The sequence below is a fragment of the Plectropomus leopardus genome, chromosome 21 (assembly GCF_008729295.1).
Source record: "Plectropomus leopardus isolate mb chromosome 21, YSFRI_Pleo_2.0, whole genome shotgun sequence".
Classification (NCBI taxonomy): domain Eukaryota; kingdom Metazoa; phylum Chordata; class Actinopteri; order Perciformes; family Serranidae; genus Plectropomus; species Plectropomus leopardus.
Genome location: NC_056483.1, coordinates 1,784,624 through 1,809,114, shown reverse-complemented (window position 1 = coordinate 1,809,114; position 24,491 = coordinate 1,784,624). Strand labels below are relative to the sequence as shown.

At 38.7% G+C, this 24,491-nt stretch overlaps 2 protein-coding genes across 4 annotated transcripts in view; one reads left to right on the top strand and one right to left on the bottom strand.

Moving 5' to 3' along the window:
- The window catches only part of LOC121960680 (cadherin-20-like), a 656,497-nt gene that overhangs the window by 307,770 nt on the left and 324,236 nt on the right, over window positions 1-24,491 (top strand). The window lies entirely within an intron of this gene.
- drosha (drosha ribonuclease III) overlaps window positions 1-24,491 on the bottom strand; it is a 139,765-nt gene that overhangs the window by 45,220 nt on the left and 70,054 nt on the right. For all 3 annotated transcript variants that reach the window (XM_042510487.1, XM_042510485.1, XM_042510488.1), the window contains 4 exons: window positions 23,937-23,996; window positions 20,188-20,287; window positions 14,790-14,892; window positions 4,830-4,900 (listed from right to left, as the gene is read on the bottom strand). In XM_042510487.1, the coding sequence (XP_042366421.1) occupies window positions 4,830-4,900; window positions 14,790-14,892; window positions 20,188-20,287; window positions 23,937-23,996 (334 nt within the window). The remainder of the gene's footprint in view (window positions 1-4,829; window positions 4,901-14,789; window positions 14,893-20,187; window positions 20,288-23,936; window positions 23,997-24,491) is intronic.

The window sequence follows — 24,491 nt, the reverse complement described above, 5'->3', positions numbered from 1 at the left end:
CCGGCTGGTGTTTGGCTTTCTGGTCTGTGTCCATCTGTCTCCTCTCAGCTTTGTATGACAGAGCAGCCATCAGGAGGATTCAGCAGGGGGGTGACAAGCCATACTATTTCAATCCTCAGTCAGCATGTCTCAAAACCCTCAAGCCAAAGTTGAAAATCACTCAACTTTGGTTTGCACAACTTCTCTTGGGAATCTCAGTCACATGCAGCCTAACCAATTCACTCCCTCAGCATCCACAGCAGCACTGCATTAAATATGTGATCTTACTGTGGTTCTACTTTACAGTTGGGTTAAGCATAATGACTGCGTTTAATGGCTTTGGCTGTATTTTTGATTGATATGCACTATAAAGTTGTTTTTTTTCTTTTTTTTTTTGTACAACTTGTACTGTAGAGAGCATTGCTGCAGTACTACAACTGACATGATTGGCTGTCAGATTGGAGGGGATTGGTGGCATGTCGCCAGCCATTTTTTTCACGGAGCCATCCTATATAATGTGCGCAGATACATGGGGCCTCATTACATAAAAACACCTGACTGCTTATCTTAACTTTCAAAAACAGGAAACAATCCTACATTCTAATTACAGAAGAAATTCTCAAACTCGATGCTGTAAGACCTCCTATCTTAACTGATTAAATACTAACTATAACCGTTCATTTGATGACTGAGGTACATTTTCTTCTCAAGTATTTGAAATTATTATAGAATGCCTTAGTGAACTTTAACCCTTTGAAATCTGATTCAACATTACTTTTCTTGTGCTGCTTTTAGACGCCTTCACAAGCATTTAACACCTTGACACCTGAGCAAATTGGCTTGATTTCTTTCAATAACATGGGAATAAATAAAAGAATGTTCAACAAATGGCAAGAGATTGGCACATTTGGGAAGTAATTTTAAAAAAGCTGAGGAAAATGTCCAAAACAAACTATACCTTCTAAAGTTGCTCATTGTTTTAATACAAAGCTGGTTAAAATCTACCCTTTTAACTCAGGACAGTTCTATATTAGCTAAACTGCAATCCTAAAATAGGAGAGGATTATTTTTGCAAATTCATCTAGGAAAGATGTATCTGTTATACCAAAAATTCTCTGTTTGTTCTGTGCAGAATCGCCTGGTTGACACAAGGAAATCATTAAACTTTATCTGAAACATGACAGATGCCTTTATTCTGGCTTTGAAGGCCATATACAAAGGGCTGTTGAATCATGTTCTTCATCCTTTTCAGATTTGAAGAAAGTCATTCATGCTTTCATTACTTTTATATTGACCACTTTAATTCCTGTTTTTCTGCATAAGCTGCAAAGCCCGCACTCATCTCTGGCAGTTCAAAATGCTGAAAAGACACTTTATAGAAGAACAAAGAATAGAGATCCCATATCAAACATTTGGCCATCCTTTTAAAGGCTCCCATTAGGTTTTAGAATTGATTTTAAGACCTTGCTTTTTGCTTGTCCTTATTCACAATTAATCTAGGATCCTGTGATGCGGTTTCATTGTTATTATTCTTAGTACACAAAATACAGATTGATTTCATCTAAGAATGACCAAAATTTATATCCATAACACACTCTAGCTGTGTTTGAAACCATTCCCTATGACAGAAATAGTGCACTGTACAGTGTGTTCGCCATTTTGAAGAAGTGTTTGAATTCTCAGCAGTTTCATCCACTATATAGTGCACTGTAAAATACACACGATGCACAGCAAATTTGAGTTTGCATACATTGTACCCTACATTTACTGTTGTAACCAAAGTGCAAAGGGTTCAAGTATTTCCAGAGGAGGAGGAGAATGGAAGGAGCTGGCGCAAATTTTGTATTAGTATTAGCATTTTCTGTCTTGAACACTGGCAGCCTAGTTTTTGTATGTTTTGGGAAAATTGGAGAAGCAGCACAGCTGCAACACAACTCCAATGTGAACGTATCAGCTTAATTATTATCGATGTTTTGGTATTTAATGCCTTCATGATAATAAAAATGGCATCATAAATGTTCACATTGGAGCGATGAGTGTGTGTGGCTTCCCCATTTTTTACATGTGATATAAATTTTATTATAAAATGTATTTTGGGGATTTAACAGAAAACATAACATGCAACATTGATATAACCTCCCTTCATCTGAACTCGGTTTGTTTACATGGTAACCGTCGTGCCACTGTTTCGCAAGAATAGCGGGCACATCTAATGATGCAATGATGTTCAGAAAATTCCAGTGTAGTGTCCAAATCTTGTTCTTTCGCTATATAATTCACTATTTAATGCACACTACACAGAGAACAGCCTCTGAGTGAATAAGTGAATGTTTTCAAACACAGCGTCTGTCTTTATCCTTTCTTTCCTTATTGCACATGGATGCTGCATCTGGAAATTCTATCATAAGCGTGCCTTACTTTCATCTGTTGTCTCTGAGTGACAAAAATAAATAAATAAATAACAGCAGGTATCTCTTTTAGCTATGGCATGTTGATGCGATTAATGCTGCTGGTTTATTTTGCATTAGAAGACATCTTTGTGAGTGCATCTTTCTCTTTGTATGTTGACTACAGCATTTAACAGACATATAAGCGCTGTAAGCCATCCTCTGCCTGTTCCAATATACGCCACGCTGCTCTTTATAATAAAGTTAATACTTGAAATGTCGTACTTTTTTAAAATCCACATCTGTTTAGTGACTCCACAAAGTCAGTCTTTACAAAGGAATCTTTCATCACACAAATAAAGACCTCCAATTCACGACAACTCAATAATTTGATAACTGCTGTTGACTTAATGGCCAGAGGGTGACAGTGAAACAGAACCAAGGTCATTTCAGCTCTCCACGTGGAGGCAAATACTCTACAGTCTGCTTTCAAACCCATGCACAGTGGAAGAGACTCAGAGTATATTTAACAAAGCATGGAGACAAATCAAGGCCAAATGTTTAAAAAGTTAAAAAAAAGTAAACAAAAAGATAAAATTTGAAATAGAATTATTGGCTGATTTAATGGTCTGAAGAAAATCATTTAATCATATAAAAATATATAAAATTTAGTGTATTCCCACTAATTTTTACTGAAGAATTTTTAAAACCTTACAGGAACTTTTCTATAATATTTCACCTAATTTCAATGACTTTATTTAAGTACTTCAGAATGGGTACACCACCTGTTTTGAGCATTTTATGATTATGATTTAAACAATAGCCAAAACAATGTAGACTGTAAAATCTGACCAGCAGATCTTACTTAAAAAAATCTTGGAAACTGACTGCCCTGAGAAAGGAAAGTAAATATAACCATTAATTTTAATGAATGATTACTTTATATTTAATTACTATATTTGCTGAAAATTTAGATAAGATAATCCTTTATTCCACAACGGGGAAATGCATTATTACAGCTGCATAAAAAAGCATAAAAGAACAATATAAATAGTATAAACAAGACACAAAATGCAAAGTTAAAAAAAATATATTCACACTAGTTGCACATTAAAATTGCACAGCTATAGTTTTGTGAAGTTGTTGTAACTGCAAAATGAGAAGTCGAATTACCTCGTTCTTTTATAAGTATCAGAAACTTCAGTACACCAAGTTAGTCTGACTTACCGTGATCATCACAAAGAGGATTTTGTCAATGATGAAGTTAATACAAATACGACTGACTAACTTGTAACCAGCAAAATACAGATTTATAGCACAGTAAACTTAGTTTACTAAAGTTGCTAAAAACGTAGAAATATTGATTCAATTAAACTTTTTTTAAGTTGCAACAACTTTACAAAATTAACTAAATATATCAACATTTTAAGTAAACTTTTTTCCTATATTTTTTAAGTATAATCAATGTCAGATTTTAATTGTATATTCAAAACTTTTCAAAATATTCCATTGATTCTAAACCATTCCTAAGCCTGGAAAACAGATTTTCAATTTTTTTACAGGAATGTCATGGCCATGGGAATCCTGGTATTAATAGTATTATAAGTTTTCAGCAAATTTGTTTCCAGAGGGATGATCCCCAATTAATGACAATCTTCCTCAGCTGTTTTGCAGTATGAGGTTTTCAAAGATTTTGTCCTGAAGCCTCTGATCTGATCTCTCAAAGACTACCGGTGATGATCAAACATGTTTGATAGATCGCCGTGTGTCCTGCAGTGTGGGAGTCACCAACGGAATCTCAGACAAACACCCTCAACAGCCAATTAGACCAAAAGCCTGCTGCTACATACTAGATGTGCTGCAAGTTATTTAATTGACTCATAACATTTGTTGCCAAGATAAATGCAAATACTGATCCATTCATCAATTATTCATGCCCACTGATCCCACACACACACACACTCAAACAATAGCAGGTGTCCTGCTCAAAAACTGGCAAACTGCACTGTTCTACACCTCCGGTTCATTTCGCAAAATACACCAGCCAAACTACGACTTCATCCAGATTTTCTTTTTTTTCTGTCTTATTGTTTTATCTTTGGGCATATCAGTGTGCACGCAATAAGCAGCTAGTCAAAAGCGTTGCAGGGTAAGGCGAGATTATGTGAGATCTCAGGTTCTAAGGCTGGCAAGGCCACAATATCGTGCAATATGTGGTACTTGCCAAAACATGCAGTGTGTGGGTTTAAACGAATAAAAGAGGCCGGTCTGGTGAAAACATTACATACAAATCGAAATAGGAAAATCTTGTCGAGCATGTCCGTGGCTCATCTCTGTGACTGATGTGTGCACACACACACACAAACACGCACGAGCGTCCGCAAAAAGACATGCAAATACACAATCTGTATATAAAACTACAGAGAAACCAAATTACAGCTGAGTAAAAGATTTTGTTCGTACCCCAGTGTTGAAAAGCAGTCTACCAAAGAGCTGCCGGGCCTCCTCCAAGCCTCCTTCCAAATACACAGCACCTAAAAAAAACAGGAAACAAAGAAAGAAAAAATCAATACAATAATCAGAAAGTGTGTGCAAACTGTGTGGAGTATTTGCTGGAAATTGTGCAGGGGAGACTTTCTATAACATGCGAAAACCCACACAAATCTAAAGTGTGAAAAGCATTATATTCCAGCAGTATATTGCTGGTGTGAGACAAAAAAAAATCTAGCAATTCTGAGGCAATTTCAGACTTCTCTGCTAATGGAAACTTAAAATTAATTGAACTCGGCAATGAGTTATAATTGCTTTATTAAAAGTAGGAGTGCATTTTTATTGCTTTTCAGTAGTGAAAATGACCTTGGGGTTCCTGTGCAGATCCACCTCCCCCTTGCCAGAGTACAAGAGGAGGAGGAAGAGGTGGAAGAGGAGGTTGCATCACTACGGTGAGATGGAACTGGCCAAGGTCACGTAAACATCAAACTTGAGGCAGGCTGCGCTTTTGTCATGAATAGGTCTGACAAACACATACAAGCCCACATCCAGACTTCATGCTCAAACCCTTTCATGGACGGTGTGGACTAAAGTATAATGTCCTCTTTGTCACCTGCCTACACACTCGGGCATGACTTATCTGTGCAGATGTCCACATAACAAACAGAATGTGCTGAATCCAACATGAATTGTGAAGGGGGAAAAAAAACACATTTCATAAAGCGTGTGCATACACCAACACAGAAACGCACACACAAAAGACAAGCGACAAAAGGAAGAAATTCGATTCCGTAAATTGCAGAGAACTGCCGTAAGAGCAAGCAAAGAGCAAGACAAGTATCCCAAATTTCTCCCTCTATGGGAAAGATATGCAGCGTCTCCAGCTCATTCAGTTGAAATAGTCAGCCCCTTTTGCACAAGTCGACTCTGCTTTGTGTGTTTTGTTGTTTTGCTCTTCTACTGTTTCTACTAAAATCAGTGGAACTATCATGGTGCCTTTAAGCTGCGTACAACTTCGAACCATCACACTTAGGGTGGCTCATTCAATTTAGAAAGCAATAACCACCTGGCAAATTGGGTATACAATCGTGCAGAGGTTTTTATTATGTGCATAAATGAGCCAGTGGAAATGGGGCGCGGTGCGGTTGCAAGTCTAAATGCGCAAACTGCTTTCATGGACAACATCAAAAACATATGAGAGATTCATCATCTGGGGAGGGAAACTGCTTTCAGATGGCTAACAGGCCATTTACACACACACACACACACACACACACACACACACACACACACACACACACACACACACACACACGTGCGCACACACAAACAGTGAGGATGTAGCCTACATAACCAAGACCATAAAGAAATACAAACAAACCACGTAGCACAAAGACAAACACAAATGCACACCCACTTTATCTGCCTTGCATGCCCTTTACTTCTAAACAGAGTGGGAAATTACTACCAGCCATTTCCCAAATGTTCCTAAAATTTGATTAAGCCCGACAACTTTGTCTCACCCTAGCAGCTACTTTGGCAAGTCACAGGCGCACATTCATTTGGAGGCCCTTTACTAATATAAAAATCTAGTTGAGTGGTGAAATAATGAAAGTAGCTTGTGAATTTGGGAGGCACTAGTTAATGGGGGGTTTTAGACTGAGAAGTCCTGCAGTGAATGTGGCCAGGGCTGGAATATCATAAAATAAAGGGCACTTGACCTGGAGCACAAAGACCACATGCCAGGACATCAAGGCCATAAGATAAAAAAAACCCACAATTTTGGTTTTACAAAAATATATGATTCCAGTTAAAAACGCATTGCCTTTTTAATGGAGTGTAACACCTCAGCAAAAAATAAAAATGCAATGTTTTTATTTAAAAAATTATCTATTGCTGACTGTTAATGTTAGACTGTATAGTGTAACTTGTATTTACATTAGGATTGGGCAGTATCATGATATAATGATATACCAGGGTAAGTTTTTCAATAGTATCTTTAATAATGTATTAAACTCATTGTATTTACAAGGCACAATGAAGATTTATTTGTAATTTTTTAAACATAGTTAAGTGCACAGCACACACCACCAGAGCTCAGTCTCCGGTCTCTACTGGTGGGCATGCAGCTGAGCTGAAAGACATTACTGGTGGAGGGAGAAGTTTCAGGACTGTAAACAGCCAGCAGGCAGAGAGAGCAGATTTTTTACATCTAACTTGGTGAATTAAGGATTTATTTCAACCAAACCAGAGTTGGAGACTATTGGAACAGTGGATACTTACTAGATTGCTGGAAAGAATAACTAAGACGGTTTGGGTGAGTTTTATTTTGTTTCTGTCGAGTTTGAATGAATTGTGTTTTAGGATGAGAAAATTAAGCCTCGCCAGTCGTCTGTCACTGAGAGAAAGTTAAATTCAAAAGCTGTACAGCTGCACTTCTGTTTAATAAGGAAAGTGGGTGTGAGAATATTACTTTTCTTAAATTTGTGTGGGTTTCTTTCGTGTAGTTATTATTCTGAAAGCTGAAGAGAGTCGCGCAGGGTGCCCAGACTAGCCTCTGCTACTCCAAACGTTTGGTGCTCAGAATAACTGAACGGCATTTTCCAGCAGCACTTCATACCAATGAATGGGACTTCATTGTGCATTCAAATGCAAAGGTTGTTTGAAATGGAAATGTTTATTTTTCTTTTTCTTATTTACCTCTGTTGAAATAAATAGGCCTACTAATATCGTGACTTTTTTGTTCTTTCACGACAGCATTTTTAATTTTTAATATTTTTAATTTAAAAATATAAACAAATCATCATCATAATGAAAGGGGCACAAACACCACAGTGGCCGATGGGCATACGATTTTCCGAACTGCATCAAGGCCGGACAGACTGACATTCTGCTTAGGACCATTCAAATATCGAAACACTACAGACCCATAAATCAACATCTATAAATCTAAAGTCCTCTTGAAGTGCACACACACACACACACACACACACCGCAGGCCGCTACACCCCTTTGCAGATGTGTATCGGTAAGCAAGACCTCTATAATCTTGGCATGTCGGTGTGAGCGTCTCACTGAGGCTGACCGCAGAGGGCTCTGGAGAGGGGAGCGGTTCTTTGCAGGATGTTTTCCACTAAGCATCAGCACTGAGATTTGTGGTTTTACCATAATGTGGACCTCAGTTCTAGACGCGGCTACGCAGCAGATGTTTCCTCTGGAGACCAGCTGTGGGAGGATAGGAACTCCCTCATAGGACCATGTTTTGAACGTCTTTCAACTATCACTCATAATGCATTCATGTGTGTGAACACGGAAGCTGGGGGTGCGTGGGTGGAGCTGGGAGGCAGTTTTCTTCAGGTTTTGATGACCCAGCAGATTTGGAGAGTACACCAAATGAAGGCCTCAAAGTCATTGAAACTCAAAGTTTTTTCTTCTTATTAGATTTTCAAAACTTCTTCCAAGAGGAAGGAGAAGGTGGAGGGTGAGCAGGGAGGAAGGGAGAAACCACGAGAGCCTCAAGGGATTTAAAAAGGTATTAAAAATCTCAAAGCAACACCTTTGGTGTCAATCAAAGGGTCCGTGGATGAAGAAACCAAGATATGCAGTTAATTCTAGCGAGAGCGCTCTTGACAAGGCGGCTGTCCGTGCAAAAAGTGTGCCCCAAAGCGATCCAATCAATCGCACAACTTGCCGCAATCATAAAACGGAGATCTGTGCTTCACAGTCCACCCCGTCAGCCTGCAAAGTTGCAGCTGACGCCCTGAATACACAGCTCACAAAGACGCCCAGCCAACTCCACTGGCAATTATATGCTAGCATCTCTCCGCAGCTCATCTCGCAGTAACATCATGCCCGGGCCAAATCACTCTGCAGTCTCAGAGCTCTGGCGCATTCAACACACTGAGTTGTCGGAGCTGCAAGTGAAGCCAGAGTACAATAAAGGAGGCCTACGAGGTAAACCTGCCCAAAATATGCACATGAGGAATCACTGACACTGTGATGGGGACACTGGATTTGGAGGCCCTTCTTAAACTTCCAGGGAAATGTGACTGATCTTTTATCACATCCCTCATTAAACATATATGTATATGTAAATGTATATAATTTTAGCCTATAATTGTAACCTGAAACCTGAGCATATCGTCTTGATTTCTTTCAAAAACATAAGCAATGAAGGAAGAAATGATACAAATATTAGCAAGAAATTTGTAAAAAGTACAAGGAAATTACCCAAAAAATAGTAAAAAAAAAAAAAAAAAAAAAAAAAGTGAAATTTAAAAAATTATAAAATAAAAAAGGAAATGCCCAGAAAAAAAAAACAAAATATTAAATTAAATTAAATATTAAAATATTTAATTATGACAATTACAAATATAGTTTTTACCTTGCTTTTTTCTTTTTTTCCCTAGACATTTAAAAAAGAAATTGTGGAACATCTCACGTTACTCACTGCCTTTATTTCACCGTGTTTTTGAAATAAATAACAAAAATTTGTTCAGAGTTCAAAGGTTTAAATACCTTGCTGTGACCAGTTTCATGCAGGGACTATTTTCTTTTGACCAAACGTCACCCGCCAACCGTATCACAGCACAGAAGGAAGCACACATCAACTCACAGACAAGAGGCTCGTGTTCATGCCAGTGCAAGATGCAAAACTTTATGGTGGGAAGCTAACAGTAAACACCTGCTTCCTTTTGTGCAGTGATTCGGTTGGTGGTTGTACTTCTGAATAAAGAAAAATAGTTCCTACAAGGAACTGCTAACAGAAAGGTCTGTGGATTATACGGAGTGACTGGGTCACGATTTCTGGAGAGAGACATTGCAAGTTTTTCAAAAGTATTTTTTGGCACTTTGAGCCCCACAAGCCGAGCGACATCTTTACAGCCGAAGTCTCCAACAGACGGCAACTCAAACAGAAACAATCTAGATAGATTAATAGCACTACAGGTGAGAGGAAAAATATCTACTTTCAATTCTGGGATGAACTGCCCCTATTTAGAAGTCAAAGTTCAGTGCATTTATACTCGAATATCCTATTCACTATTGGGATAACTGGTCACTTCATAACCAAGAGAAACCAAACAAAGGCGGCATGAAACAAAGCAAGAAAATAAATCAATTTTATAAAATATACAAAAAATGCATTTTTGGCAGGTATATGTATGAGGAGAGACTGTGTTAAGTTTGTTTCTTTTTATTTTGTAACACTGCGAGATATCTTGATTGTAAATAAACCTGGGATAGACATTTATTTATTTTTTTCATTTGGGTGGAAAGTAAACCCGGGATGGTTGTTTCTATAAATTAGTTGAAATAATATGTGAGTTTAAGGACAAAAATGAGCAAGGGGTAGGTACATATAAGCTTTATTTCTCTTACTCGTTTTCTGACACTACTTTTGGTTTGATTGTTTCTAATATGTTTTGATTTTTGATTCAAAATAAAGTCATTTATTCATACAGCCGAAGCCAAATTCCACAATTGTACCGTAAATACACAAAGACGAGGTGACATAACGCAGCGATATTCCCGCCTTAAACAGGCAATCTTCTATTTTCTTTCTTTAAATTGGGACCAAAAAATGGAACCTGAGCCAAATGGAGCCCAACCCAAAACGAATAGATGAAAAACCTCAACACACAAATCTGATACAAGTCGGAGAGAACAAATTGTACAAACTCTAACCAAGTTTTCACCCGCTGCTGCGTAGAGGATATCAGTCATGGCCAGAGAAGGCCGGCCGCTAATGAATCTCCGCATCAGTCACGAGTCTAATGCAGACAGCCATGCCGACTGTACAGTGTTATGTTTGGGAATAGAATTCCAATGTCTGTGGGCTTTCAGTGACCAATAAAAACCCAGAGTCAGGGGCATATGAAACACCAGCGGCTGACAGTCACATTAATAACCTAGAATGAATTATTCAAAAACGCTCAGGCTCTAATCCATCAAATAATATATTAAGCCGCTCCCTCTCGGCTCAATGGGGGCTGAAGCAGCAGACGGACACAGAAAGCAACACATTAAAGAAAAAAACAAAAAAAAAAAAAAGAAGAAAAAAGTAAACCAAAACATTAAAATAGAATTTTCACCAGAGCAGTGACAAAGGCAAGCTGAGTGCATTGTAACATCAAACATCTTACTTTTCAAAAAATGAAGCTTGGAGCGGGGGGGGTTAGACTGAGAAACAAAAAAAAGAGGGCGCACAAACTCCACCACTGCTACCACTGCGGCAATTAACAAAGGGAGCAGCATTCGCTCAATGAACACACCGGCTGCATTGTGTATGAATCTGATATTCAGCAAGTGAGAGATAATCCTTTCTCTCCGTTCTTTTAATAGGAAGAGCTTAGAGAGGGCCCCTCACAAAGGTTCACCATCTGTATCCCCCATGGCTGCTGGCAGCGTATAATCCACAGATCAACTGTACAAGGAAATTAGGGCCATAAAAACAGAGTGGGGCCGCTTTTCTTCTTCTCTCAATTCTTTTCAAACAGTTCGCAAGGAAGGAAGCGACGTGGCTTATCAGTGAAGAGGACCTGAGAGGGAAACGGGAGGGCAACAGGCGTGCAGAGTTTCTATGAATAAGCGGAGGGAGAGAGCGGTTTCTAAAGACGGAGAGGTAAAGTGGGCAAGAGCAAAAGTACAGAGGGAGAGGGTGAGAGAAGGGGAGGGAGGGGGCGCTACAGAATGGGAGGTGCGCAGGCCAAAAGAGCCCAAATGAGAATGGCCCACTCCGGCAGAAGTTAATGACAGGGGATCAGAAAAGCAAGATTTCCATTCAACACTTTGAATTATTCAGGGTTGCAGGGCACCCATTTGCATTGCAGATGCCTTTGCTTTTTCCATTCCTCTACCGCTCTCCCTCCATTCTTCCCTCTCTCTGCCGACTCCCTCCCTTTCTTTTCTCTCTCTGTCTCGAGCTAGAGAATGGCCCTGCCTCAGGGTTAGGAGATAGACACATTCTCGGCTCCATGGAGGGAAAAGCTTTGCCCATGCAAAGCAGGAGATTATCTGCCATTTCCAACAAAGCCCAGGTTCAATGGTCAGTGTGGCAGAGAAACAAATAAAACAAAGGTCAGAAAACATGCATAGTAAGCTGTTAGAGCTATCTGCCAGGGCCTTGGAAATATTATGAGCGTGTCATATTCCATCACAGCCTTTGGTGAATTTGAATTTGAAGCGTGTGCACGCTGGAAGGAAAAAAGGTGTGTTAAAATAGAAAAAAAAAAAAAAAAAAGTGATGCTACTCTCAGACAACAAGGCAGCGACAAGACTGCAAGTGCATGTCTGTTGATGTGGTGCCTGCTGCTTTTGGGAAAGTGGTGGTTTGACGTCTGTGTCAGATGGAAAAATGTGTGAGGATGAAATGACAGCGTTTGTGAGAGGCCCTCCGTATCCTACGGCACATGCGAGTTGCGAGGAGAGCTCTACTCGGTGAGAGAGTTTGGGAGGGAGGGAGATGACAGAGTGACATGATGAGTCATCATATGCGTGGCACATCTTTCACCTAATAACACCCAAACTCTAGATCACAGGGGGGGAACAGAGAGAGACGCAAAGGGACATAAAGAGTAAGTCAGAGACGGGGAGGGTGGAGACAGAAAGACTGCTCAACGACAAGGTCTTAAAGGAGGCCTTTGAGCTAAAAAAAAAAACTGCAATGAAGATGACAAAAGTCTCAGTGAAAGAAAAGACGCAACATCAGACAGATTTCACAATGCAAGCGACTTTGTGTGGCTTGAATCGGTGTGTGTGTGTGTGTGTGTGTGTGTGTGCATGTTTTGCCCCTCAGTGTGTGTGTTTGCGGTGCGATCGGAGGAGGAGGAGTGATATTTTTGAACACCCATCACCACAGGGTGCTCTCTGACTGCGGTTTTCTCACAGGTTCCTTTACAACAGCGTCCCTGTTTATTCATCACTTTTATTAAGTTGAGATAGAAGACGAGAAAAGAAGGGGAGGGGAGAAACGGGAGGCGCCCGGTGTCATGGCCCTGCTGCCTTGCTCGGATGTGTGCAGCAATGAGGCGGCGACAGCCACGGGACAGAATAGATTATGACTTCGTCTCTGCCGATAATGAACCCGTAACAAGTACGAGGGCCCCAGGGCCGACAGGGGGCCATGGTGCCAGTCAGCACTTTCCCCGCCACTCTTTGCGCACTGCTGTTTTGGTGCAGAGGAGGAGGAGGGGGGCGAGGAAGATCTCTTTAAAGCCACCCACTTTCTGTATCTATCATCAGGGGAGCGCAGAGATGGCTGAACTGGTTCAATCAAGATGGTGATAAGATGAGGAAAGCTGCCGACTCTGCAGCTCTCCGGGAGCGAGGCTTAGCGTTGCGCTGCCCATGGGGTTGGATGGAGGGAGCGACACGGTCCCTGACATGATTTCTGGTGTGTGTGGTTTTAAGCGCCGGCTCCTAATCGCTGCACAAACTCTATCAGCGAACTGCTGGTGAAGATGAATAGCGAAGCTTGTGTATGTGTTTGGTGTGGGTGAAGGAACGCGGCGCTCTGGGGATTGCCTGTCCAGCCAGAGGTCAAACCACATCTCCTGAGATCAATAAAGCTGTGTAATGTTTCCAGAGTCTAATGGGAGATCCACTGCAGCTATTTACACAGCTTAACACACACAGAGACCCCAATTAAAGATCCCATATTAATCTTATTTTCACGTTGATACTTGAACATGTTTACATGCTTTACTGTTCAAAAAACTACTGATCTCATATCGTCTGCTTGAAAACACCTAAATTCACCATCTGTCTATTGTTTTAGCAACCTAAGCAAAGTGGTTTGATTTCTCTCAAAACATGGGGAAGGAGCATTGAGCAACATAACAAAACTTTGCCCAAAATTAGCCAAATAAGTTGAAAAGGTACAAGAAGTTGACCTTAAAAAATTCAATAGAAGAAAAGTAAAAAACACAAACAACAAGAAAATAACCTGAAAAAAACCCACAACAAGGCAAATTCCTTGTGTGTGAAATGTGTAAATGCACTTGGCATTAAAACCCAGTTCTGATTCTGATTTTGGTAATTTAAATTACTCATAACTGTAGCTTTCATAGCATTTCTGATTATGAACTATTCTCAGTGGTTTGAGCATTTTGATACTTTGATAAACAGAATTTATATAGCACCTATACCTGCTTTATAATAAAAACAAACATGGACATCTGATCCTTTTCAATATGGGACCTTTAACCCTTTAAACCCTGGCCTGTCATCAGTTTTCTTGTGCTGTGTTCAGATGCCCTTCACAAGCTATTTGACCCTTTGAAAACTGAGCAGATTGGTTTGATGTTTTTTGAAAGTATGGAGGGAAAAGACAATGACCAACTTGGCAAGAAATGTCCAACAAATTGCAAGAAATTGCTACCTTAAAGTAGTTTTAAAAAGAGGGGAGGATAATTACAGTTTTTTTTCAATGGGAAAATATTCAGACAATTATATTTGTGATAATAATAATTATATGTTTAAAATTGTGCTAAAGAAAAATATCTAAAATTACTACACATTTTTTCAGCACTCCATGGGTCTTTTCTTCTCTGTTTTTCCACTTTCTTTCTGTCTTCCTTTGGTAATTTTCTTGTTACTTTTGTACTAATTTTAAAAGGTCAAACTATTAACTGATACATTTTTATTGAAGCACCTGAAGTTAGCAGGTGAAATAAGCACATTTAAGCATAGAGGCATTTTCACGTGCTGCTGCAAAGTCCAGCAAAGCAGCACTCCACAAACACTAGAGTTTTAAACCCCCTCCTAATTTTGTGTTGTGTTTATAAGAGCGGAGAGACAGTATTTGTTTTCAGTATATGTAAATCTATCCTTTCAGGGAATAGATTTACATATTTAGTTCACTCATGTCTGTTTTTGGTTCTCCCGCTCAACCATCATCCTTGTTTCTTTTTAGTTGCCTCGTGTGAGTCTCACCGATAAGAGCCTCGAAGCAGTTGGCCATGGCGTGTCGCAGGTCCGACTCCCGGCACAGATCTGGTCCGTGAGCGTAGAGCATGAAGCGATCTAACTCCAGTTTCTGTAAAAGACAAACACATTCATATCAGTGCGCTGCCACCGACACCTCAGTAATAGCCTCTTGAAAAAGGTAATAGCATTTTTTGGTATTGAGCATTTTCATAGGCTCTCCGTGGAAAACAAGGGAAGGCAAGGGAGGGAGAGAAAAAAAGGCCAAAAAACTCGAGGGAAATGAAAGAGATTGCCTCGCCCTTGCTGGAAAAGGTTCTACTTCATGGCACTGACAGATGCGCCCATGTGTTGTCCAGCTGTGGCATGATGCACTATAAGCCGGCACAGGAGGAAAATATTCACGCACGCACAATATTACACTGGCACACACACAGACATGCTACATAATCCCAAAATAAATTGTGAAATAGTGCAGTGGGGACCTTCATTCTTTCACCAGTAAACCATTTTTCGAGTAACATACATTAGCACTTCATATAGATACATAATGGTGAAGAGCAGCTTTAAAGTTTGAAGTGCACAGTCAGTCTTCAAGATTGAAAAGTTAATATGAAGCTATTACTGAGCCTCTGAATGTGTGTTATTATTAAAATAATGTCCTATTGTACCGCTGCGATGCTGTCATATTATGTCACTGGCATAGCTCTACCTGTGTGTGTTTCTACATGTGCACACATATTTAATGTATACAAGCGTATACAAGCTGAATCCACACAATACACATATTATCTACAACTGTGCAGTGTATTATTGAGCATTACTACTGTGTTCATTACATTTAATACAGAGTCAAAAAACAGTCCAAATTCATTTATTTTAATGTATACACATTATTTATAAAGGTATGTAGGTAATCAGTACTAAATATATATATAATAATATATCATATTTTCCAAAGGTAAAATCTTTTTATAAAATGCTCTTGGCATGTGAATACCGACGGACATTTACAAATGATATAGTAGTGGCCGAGTAGGGAGGACGAAAAAGAAAGACTATGTAATATTATTGTGACCTAATGTGTACTATATATGAACGTGTACTGTACCTTTCTCTCCCTCTTATTCTCACTATCATTCATTAGTTTGTGCTGTTTTACATGGGTTTTTACATGTATGGGTGTCGGAGTTAATTGTGATGTATCATTTTACTTTATTCTTTAAAAAAGACAATAAATACAGTTATGGAAGAAAATGGTCCTTATGTTTAGTTTCCTCTATATTTTTCAGGCTTTACTTTATTCTATGAGTTTGTTTATTATCTATTATGGCTTTTTATTTATTGAATTGTGTGTCTTTGCTGCAGCACCTCCTCAAGTGTCTTTATGTCATTTGTTTTGTGGCTTATGTGATGTAGCAGTTGTAAGGCTGTAATTTCCCACTGGGATTAATGAAGTGGTTCTTTGTTATTCTTCTGTCCCTATCGCCTCTCCAAAAGTTTCTACATCTTTTAATATTTTCAGGCTTTTGGGGTTTTTTTTTGTTGTTGTGATAGAGCTGCAGCTTCAGGAACACTTGCTGATAAAGAAGTATAAATGATTAGTTTAATGATATAATACATTGAAATAATAGTGCTGTCAAAACAAGAGCATTCATTTTTGAATTATTTAACATCTTAAATAAAACTCAGGAAATCAGACAGTCAATTTTTTTTTAAGACTCTTTCAAGATTATTTGAACCAAACTTAAGACTGGTTTTTAAATAAATTATCTTTCTGCTCTTCAAGCACTGCACGAGTATGAAGGTTAATAGTGGACCTGTGCAGAAGTAGATTGAATGTAGGAATATGGTTATTAGAGTGAGTCAGGTTAATCTTCATTTTATGAACAGGTAATTGCAAAAGTAAAGAGACAGCCTTTGTGCTGGTTTTAACATTTATAAGAAACTCCCGTGCAGAAGAGCGTCACTCATTTTGACTAAAATAAATAAATAAAATACAAGATGGATAATTTACATTAGATTTTAGATTAGGTTTGTGGTAATTATTCTACTGAGAAATTTTGCACATCACCCTGACTAATTATTTTTGCATATGATTTTTATTCTGAAACAGCTATACTGCAAATATTTTTCATGTTATAGTAATTCTAAATAACCTTCATCATACTTTTAACTTTTCTATAGTATTTATTGCAGTACTTGCTCTACTTTTATTTACTCTTTATATGTTTACTGTATGTTATTTATGCACCAAAAAACAACTCAAATTCTTTGTAAATAAAAACGTTCTTGGCAATAAACCTGATACTGATCTCAGAAATTTAAATTTAAGACTATTTAATGACTTTTAAGGCCTAATATTTATTTAAATGGACTGAAGACACTTTTAAGACTTCTGAAGGACCTTTAGAGACCCTGAAATTCTAAATAACGCAACTATGCATTATTTTCTTATGGCAGTGATGGACTTTTAGGCTGAAAGTTTCTTTTTTTTACGACCGCCCCCCCAAAAGTAATGAGCGCGATTTGCAAATTAACACAGAAGAAATTCATCTCTGTTCCACAACACAGCAGTGTAGTGTTGTGGGTAAATATCAAAACCTGTAAGTTAGAAGGTAACTAATGCTTTGGCTAATTGGATATCTAAAAACAGCTGCCAAATTAACACAGTAAAAGACTTTGAGAAATAATTCAGATTGCATCAGGAGATGCCTCCGATAATCTGCACTCGAGAGGAACACAAAGCTATTCTGGTTTTGTATTTTTCATTAGTTTTTATTTTTATTTCTTTTAGTTTAACATTCAATTCAGCTTGTTTTTGGTTAGTTACAATGAGTTTGCTCATTCCAGTTTAGTTTTAATTAGTTTCAGGGTGAGTTTCGTTTTCTTTATCATTATGACTGTTTTTTTTTCATTATTATTCTTTATTGTCCTTTTTAAATTCTTCATTATTATTATTATTATTGTTATTGTTATTGTTATTGTTATTATTATTACAAGGGTATCTGTTGGGGGCGAGATCACATTAGACCGATCCTTGCTGTCCTTCACTGGTAACCTTTGAGTTTTAGAATTGATTTTACGATTTTACTGCTTGTATTAAGCCGTGAATGGTCAGACTCCTGCCTTTATCTGTAATCTGTTAATCCCCTATGAGCCTGATCACTGCCTGAGATTCTCTAACGAAGCTACTAATGGTTCCAAAATCTGGACTTGACACTAAAGGTGAGCGAGCTTTTGCCGCTCGAGCTCTCAGCCAAACTCTGAGCCTGAGGATATAAAGTGTAAAAACTCAGTCACCTCTTTTAAATCTCCTCTTAAAACTCAATTTTGACATTTGGCAATACAGAGAAAATTAAACATCCCAATATTTTTGACCAAACCTCAATATCGATATTGTAAAGACATAATGTTTGTGCTTTCAAAAAATATGTACACAATGAGATTTTTTATAAGTAACCCTTAGAAATGTGTATAAGTGGGTAAAGACAGATAATGAAAATTATATTGGCCAATATTTCCTTAAAGCTAGTTGGCTTTTTGCTCCTGTTGTCTCTGTGAATGAGGGCTCAGGGTGTTGCAGAGGTAACTACAACAGAAGGTAGCTGCTTTAAAGTTTAAAATGCTTGCAAATGCTCGCCTGGCATGCTTTAAAGGTTTAAGATTGCTTGCTTGCTACAGCTAATAGATGCATATACTAATTTGTACAACTATTAAACGTAAATGGTAGCTATTCAATCAATTCTAGTCTATCTGCTGCCTTGAAACATCACAACTCTGCAAGCTGGGCATCACTGAAATTTCCAGATTCATAATTACGAATGTGGAGGGATGTTCATGTGCTCGTAACTCATAAATATGATAAATACAATATTTCTGAGGAGCATGTGAAGGCAGCATAAGTACACAATATAGTTAAAGTTAGCTTCTGTTTGTTTTTTTCCAAACTTCTAGTTTTTTTTTTATTTCAGTTGACTAAAAAGTGTTTTCAGACCTAGTTTTCAGTTAAAGTTGTACTTAAATGCCCTTAGAATGGAGACATTTAGTCAAGAATACAGGCTTGGTATGAAGGCGAGGGAGAGAGCATGGAGAATGAACATGACTCAGCCAGCAAAGGATGTCGCTGTAACAGCTACTGGACTTCGGTGAGTACTCTGGGGTCATAGTTTTTGTTGTAAAGAATGGCATGTGCAATCATTTCTTGTTAAAGCATGGAAGAAATATGCCTTTTAAGCTGACAATCAATGCTGATGTCCTTGATGGTTTTATTTGAAATGTGAACTTCACAGAGAGAATGTGCTTGAAGTGGAAAAGTTGTATTTCAGTTGAAATACTTTTTTTTCTTTTGCGTTGATTCTACATTGTGATCTTACATTTATTTGCATTGCATTGTTATAAGCTTTTGTCTCATAAAAAAGCCATAAATAATAATAACAATACTAATAAAATGCTTAGTTTCAAGTTAATGTAAAGAAGTGTTTTGATGTTTGAAAGTGTGGGTCAGTCAAACTTTCTGCAACTATTCCTTTGAGCCACGTCAAAAGTAGCCCAACTTGGTTTTACTGGCAGTGCACCACAGACGAATACCCAGCAAAACACAGTCAGGGTGCTATTTAATTATGGCTGATAACTGTTGGTGGTATCCCACCCCCCGTGATTGCACACACAAATTAAATCACAATTCATAAATACTCCAACTCACAGGGAACCCGTTCTGACTTTTAAGCCTTCCAAGTGAAGTGGCGGATTGTGCCGTTGCTCGCTGAAGATATTTTTTGAAAGATAATTGCGAGTGTTCTTGAGCAGACGGCTTTAGAGGAGCCTGGTAAACAACTTGGCAACGTCGAACACTGTATCACACTCACTTTACCGCGAGCGGCAAATTGAAACAAGCCAAACTGCTACACAGCACTAATGCAGATTCGGGCGGCTGCATCTTTGTATTCAGCAGGGAGCAACATGAAAGATTGAAGTTTTTAATTGCTTTCTCCACATCACGGGACGATTATTGTTGTGTTCTTTACAAACGTGCCAGTGAGTGCGGCTTGGCTGTACAACGCTGCCAGCGAGAGAGAGAAGGAGGGAAGCAAGGGGGCCTAGCGATAACAGGAACTGGAGAGTGTTTCAGGAAGACCTCTAGGGGCCCACAGGGACCCCAGCCGCACTAGTCTAGTCCTCCAAAACAACAACCTTTTAACTCCAATTACAAACCTGAGGGGGCAAAAAAAAAAGAGTAGCTATGGCAGCAAGACAAAATTACTCTTTTCCCCAGTGCCCCCTTAGAAAGAAGCAAAGTCATAACGGCAAGACAGAAACAATAACACTGTCTCAAACATGTCCTCCTGTCAGCGCGCACACCTTTCGCTGCTTTGACCTGCAGAGGGAAGACTTGTTATAAGTTTACCTTTGCTAGCATGGCTAAGTGCTGGTTCTGCACGATGGCTGTTCTGTAGGTGGCCAGGCCGCCCTCCTCCAAATTCGGGAAAAGGTAGTACAAGTGGACACTGTGGACAGAGAAATTAAAATGAAGTAGAACGGTTTGAATCCTGAACATAGTGGCTTAATTTCTACATATTGGAAGAAGGCAGTGAGCAATAACCACCAAGAAATAGCCCAAAAATTAGCAAGAAATATGTAAAACGTTACCAGAGAATTACCTGAAAATAAGACAGCAATCACAATAATAATAATAATAAATGATAATAATAATAATAATAATAATAATAATAATAATAATAATAATAACAATAAGTAACAAAAAAAAAAAAACACCTTTAAAAGTGATCAAATAAAAACAAGTAAAATAAATTTTCTGTAGCAGAATTATAAAAAACATACTTATACGAATTATGAGTATAGTTTTTTGGACATTTTTTTTTAAATAAAACTTATAATCTCCCCACAGCCATTTTTTAAGTAAATTTCTTGTCACCTTTTACTATTTTTTTTTTTCAATTTGTGGTACATTGAAAGTTTTACGGTGGTTACTTCTGTCTTTTATCTCTTGAATTCTTTTTTTTTTTTTTTTGGGGAGCAGCTTCGGGCATTATAAGTTTCACTTTTCTTTCACTTCCCCGTCATCAGTCTGTAAACCGATGTTTTGTTATAATTTACAGTTCAGTTCAATTTTATTCACACAAAAAGTACAATTCATGAGAGATGATGGAATTGTGAAATGGGACACCCTGACTGTTATTTAAAGCTTGAGAAGAGGAGCCCAGAAATAAAGCAAATTGGACGACGTATTCCTTTAATTTTTTGTCAGAATACAAAGACATGGCTTCATGAAATAACAGCAAAACTGAGAGAAACATGAAACCAAAATGAAAATGTGTAATAACAAGTGGGTGTCCACTTTTCTAAAATGTATGGCCAGATTAAAAAAAGAATAGATTTGTTTGTTTCTTTTGCTTCATCCTGCATTTTCCAATTTTGTCAAGACCAAATGATTAATTTTCCAGAGATTTCCAGCCTTTCCAGGCCCGTGTTGGAACCCAGCGATGGCCGCAGACGCTTCAGTGGTTCCACAGCTGGGTTCCAGGCGAGCAGGTTCCATTTTCATTACGGTCCAGCGTCTCTCTAACCGTGGCGTATCATTTGATTTCATTTGAATTAAAACAGGCCATTTAATTCAGTCATTTCTAATCAATGCAAAGAGAGGAAAGCAGGTGGCGTTCTGTTTTCCAAATTCACGAGAGGTCTATTTGTCAGGGTATTGTGATCTTAGTGTGAAAACAAAGCACTTGGAATTAATAAAGGCCACTTAGTGTAATAAAAAATAATTAGACTGGAGACTCCTGGTTTGCTGGCAAAAGTGTCAGTCACTCTCACCAGCTAAACTGGGCTGTGCAGCATTCATCAGGTGCAAAAACAAAAAAATGTTTGTATTAATCAGAAGCTCATCCTTTTAGAGATCGTTTACTGACAAAGAAAAAAATGTTCATGCGGTGAACTATCGACCCCACTGACCGTGCAGCACATCAAAGGGTCATTAAGTGAACAAAAAAAGTGGAGCTTTTTCCACTCAGTAACTCTGAAGCTCATCTGTAATCCATTTCTCATGTGCTTTTTCCTCACATGTTCTGCAGCAGCGCTTCTCAAACTTCATGGCTAAAAAAATCCAAAATAAGAGTGGTGTTCACTCAGACTTAATGAGACAGTTTGGATCTGTTTTACATGGGGTTGTATGAGTGCTTATCCACAGTAAGTGTGTTACCTACAGTAGATGGTAGTCTGTATGTTCAGAGTTTTACCCTTTGAAACCTGAAGCGACCACTTTTCTTAATGTATTTAAAACTTCAAACTGTGAAAAAAATTGGTGTGATTTCTTTTATAAATTTAGAGGAAAAGGAAACGAGCAACTTTAACAAAAATATTCCAGAAATTGAAAGAAATTAGAAGATTTAGAGAATTATTTTTAAAAAGCCAGGGGAAAATGTCAAGAAAAAAGCTATATTTACAGTTAATTACCTTGATTATGTATTTATACTTATTTTAGAGAACTTTGGGGGTCATTTCTTTTTTTTCCCCAAAGCTAAATTACTGTTTTTATCTTTTTTTCCTTCTAGTTTTCAGGTAATTTTCTTATGTTTTTAATAACATTTTTCCTACTTTCTTACTAATTTTTGGGTCATCTCTTCATTTGTTGCTCACTGCCTTTTTCCCATGTTTTGGCAACAAATCAAGTCAATTTACCTTGGTTTCAAAGGGTTAAAAAAGCTGGTGGAAGCACCAGAGCACAGACGCAAAGTACTGCTGTGGACGGAGCAGTGCATTGGTTTGCTTGTCTGTGTACTCCTGCCTGCGTCTCCAAACTGGGGAGCGTGCTGACCACCATCTACTGTAGGTAATACACCGACTATGAATAATAAACCCACACAACCCCACTTCAAAATATCTGAACTATACCTTTAATGTCATTCCAGTGAAAATGTCTAGTTAGTCTTTTCAGGTCCTTATCATAAACAATCATTACTAATTTAAAAACTCACCTAAACTTTAAGAGCTCACCCTAATGAAATATTTGCTTGCTCATAAGACGCATCACAAATATTGCAAGTGGACTTATTTTTTTTACATCATCTGCTGACCCTTTTTAAAAAAATCATGCCGTGACCCCCCTCTGTTCAACACTAACTCCCTGTGTTGGGGGCTATTCAAATGTGCAAAATATTCTGTTGGCTGGACAGCAGAGGCACAAGATAGCCTCCAAGGGCAGCGTGCGCTGGAGGTGCACAAGGCAGTTGGCTGGATCTGCTGTAGCCATTTAACTGGACAAGAGGCTGATAAATAATTCAGAGGGCCAGAGCGCAGGCCAAGCATGTCTCGTCAGACGCTAACAATCAAAGAAGGAAGGCAGGGGAAGAGAGAGGGAGGAGGAAGGAGGGGAAAAGTGGCAAAACATGCCCAGAGATATCCAGAGAAACAGAGGCTAACCACCTTCTTTGTAACTCTGCTCTCGCTGCATAAGGAGCCGAGGCAGTGTCCTGTGTAACCCAGAGTCAGTTCCCATTAAGGTTTAATCCTGCTCCTGAATGTTCACTGTTGTGGAAGCGTTAGCATCGAGGGTTACGGATTAGATTTCGGTAGTAGGAGATATGCTTCTGGGCAAATGGAAGTAAGATAAAAATCTATTCTTCCTTTCTGCAACTTATGTGTGTAAGTACTAAACCCCGTGGCGAGAGAGAAAGAGCTTTTTTCTTATATTCTCATGTATCCACTCAGAGGCTTGAGGTACAGTGTGGGCTCCAGCGTGCCGGGTAGTGTGTGAGATTAATAATAGCTACATATAATTAGCACTGAGCTTAGGTAAGTGCCGGGCAGCAACGTCCGCACTCACCTGGGAGTCAATAACACCGTCAGCATTCCAGACAGCGATTCCAGACAGCTAATTGCAAGTTGTCATGGAGAATTTCAGGCCGTTAAAAGAGGGTAAGGGGGGGTGGATTACATCCCAGTTCCAATTACCAGTAAATCACTGTCTTGAATGAGTGGAAAGTATGGAGAAGAGTGCGGCTGTGACAGATGCAGATAGATGTGGACAATGAGAGTGAGGGTGAGAGAGGAGCGCGGGGGAAAATAAAGGCCGATGGTGTTGTAGTCAGCTTCAATTAGTGGTTGTGTCTATCAAAGATGTGCGAGCGCTTTTCTCACCTGGTGAGGAACTCGACAACAGCATCACCCAGGAACTCCAGTCTCTCGTTGTGATTGATCCTAGAGGGGTGGAGAGTAGAGTTTGACAGCTGAAAATGTAGCGAGAAACAAGACTTCTCATACACATTTTAACCTATCCATCTGCAAGACTTTGAGGGAAATTTTAAAGACATCAATGACACTCAGCCTATGTGGGAAAAATCTGCACCCCAATCATTTCTAATCCACATATATGATAAATTGCATAGTATACATAAGGTGCCAGAGTGCATAAAACAGCATCAAAATAGAGCTTGATCATAACTTTTTTTTTTTAAAATGCCAGGAGAGGATCCACCACACCCCGACAGAGGTCCAAGCAAGGCCCCTAATGTCCTAAAATCCAAGCAATGTCTTAAAGTCCTAGAAACGCCCTAAAATCCTAGAAACATCCGCAATTCCAAGAAATGTCTTAAAATCCTATAAATGGTCTAAAATCATTGAGATGTCCTAAATCCTAGACACGTCCTAAATCCCAGAAATGTCCTTAAATCCCAGAAAAGTCCTCAAATCCTA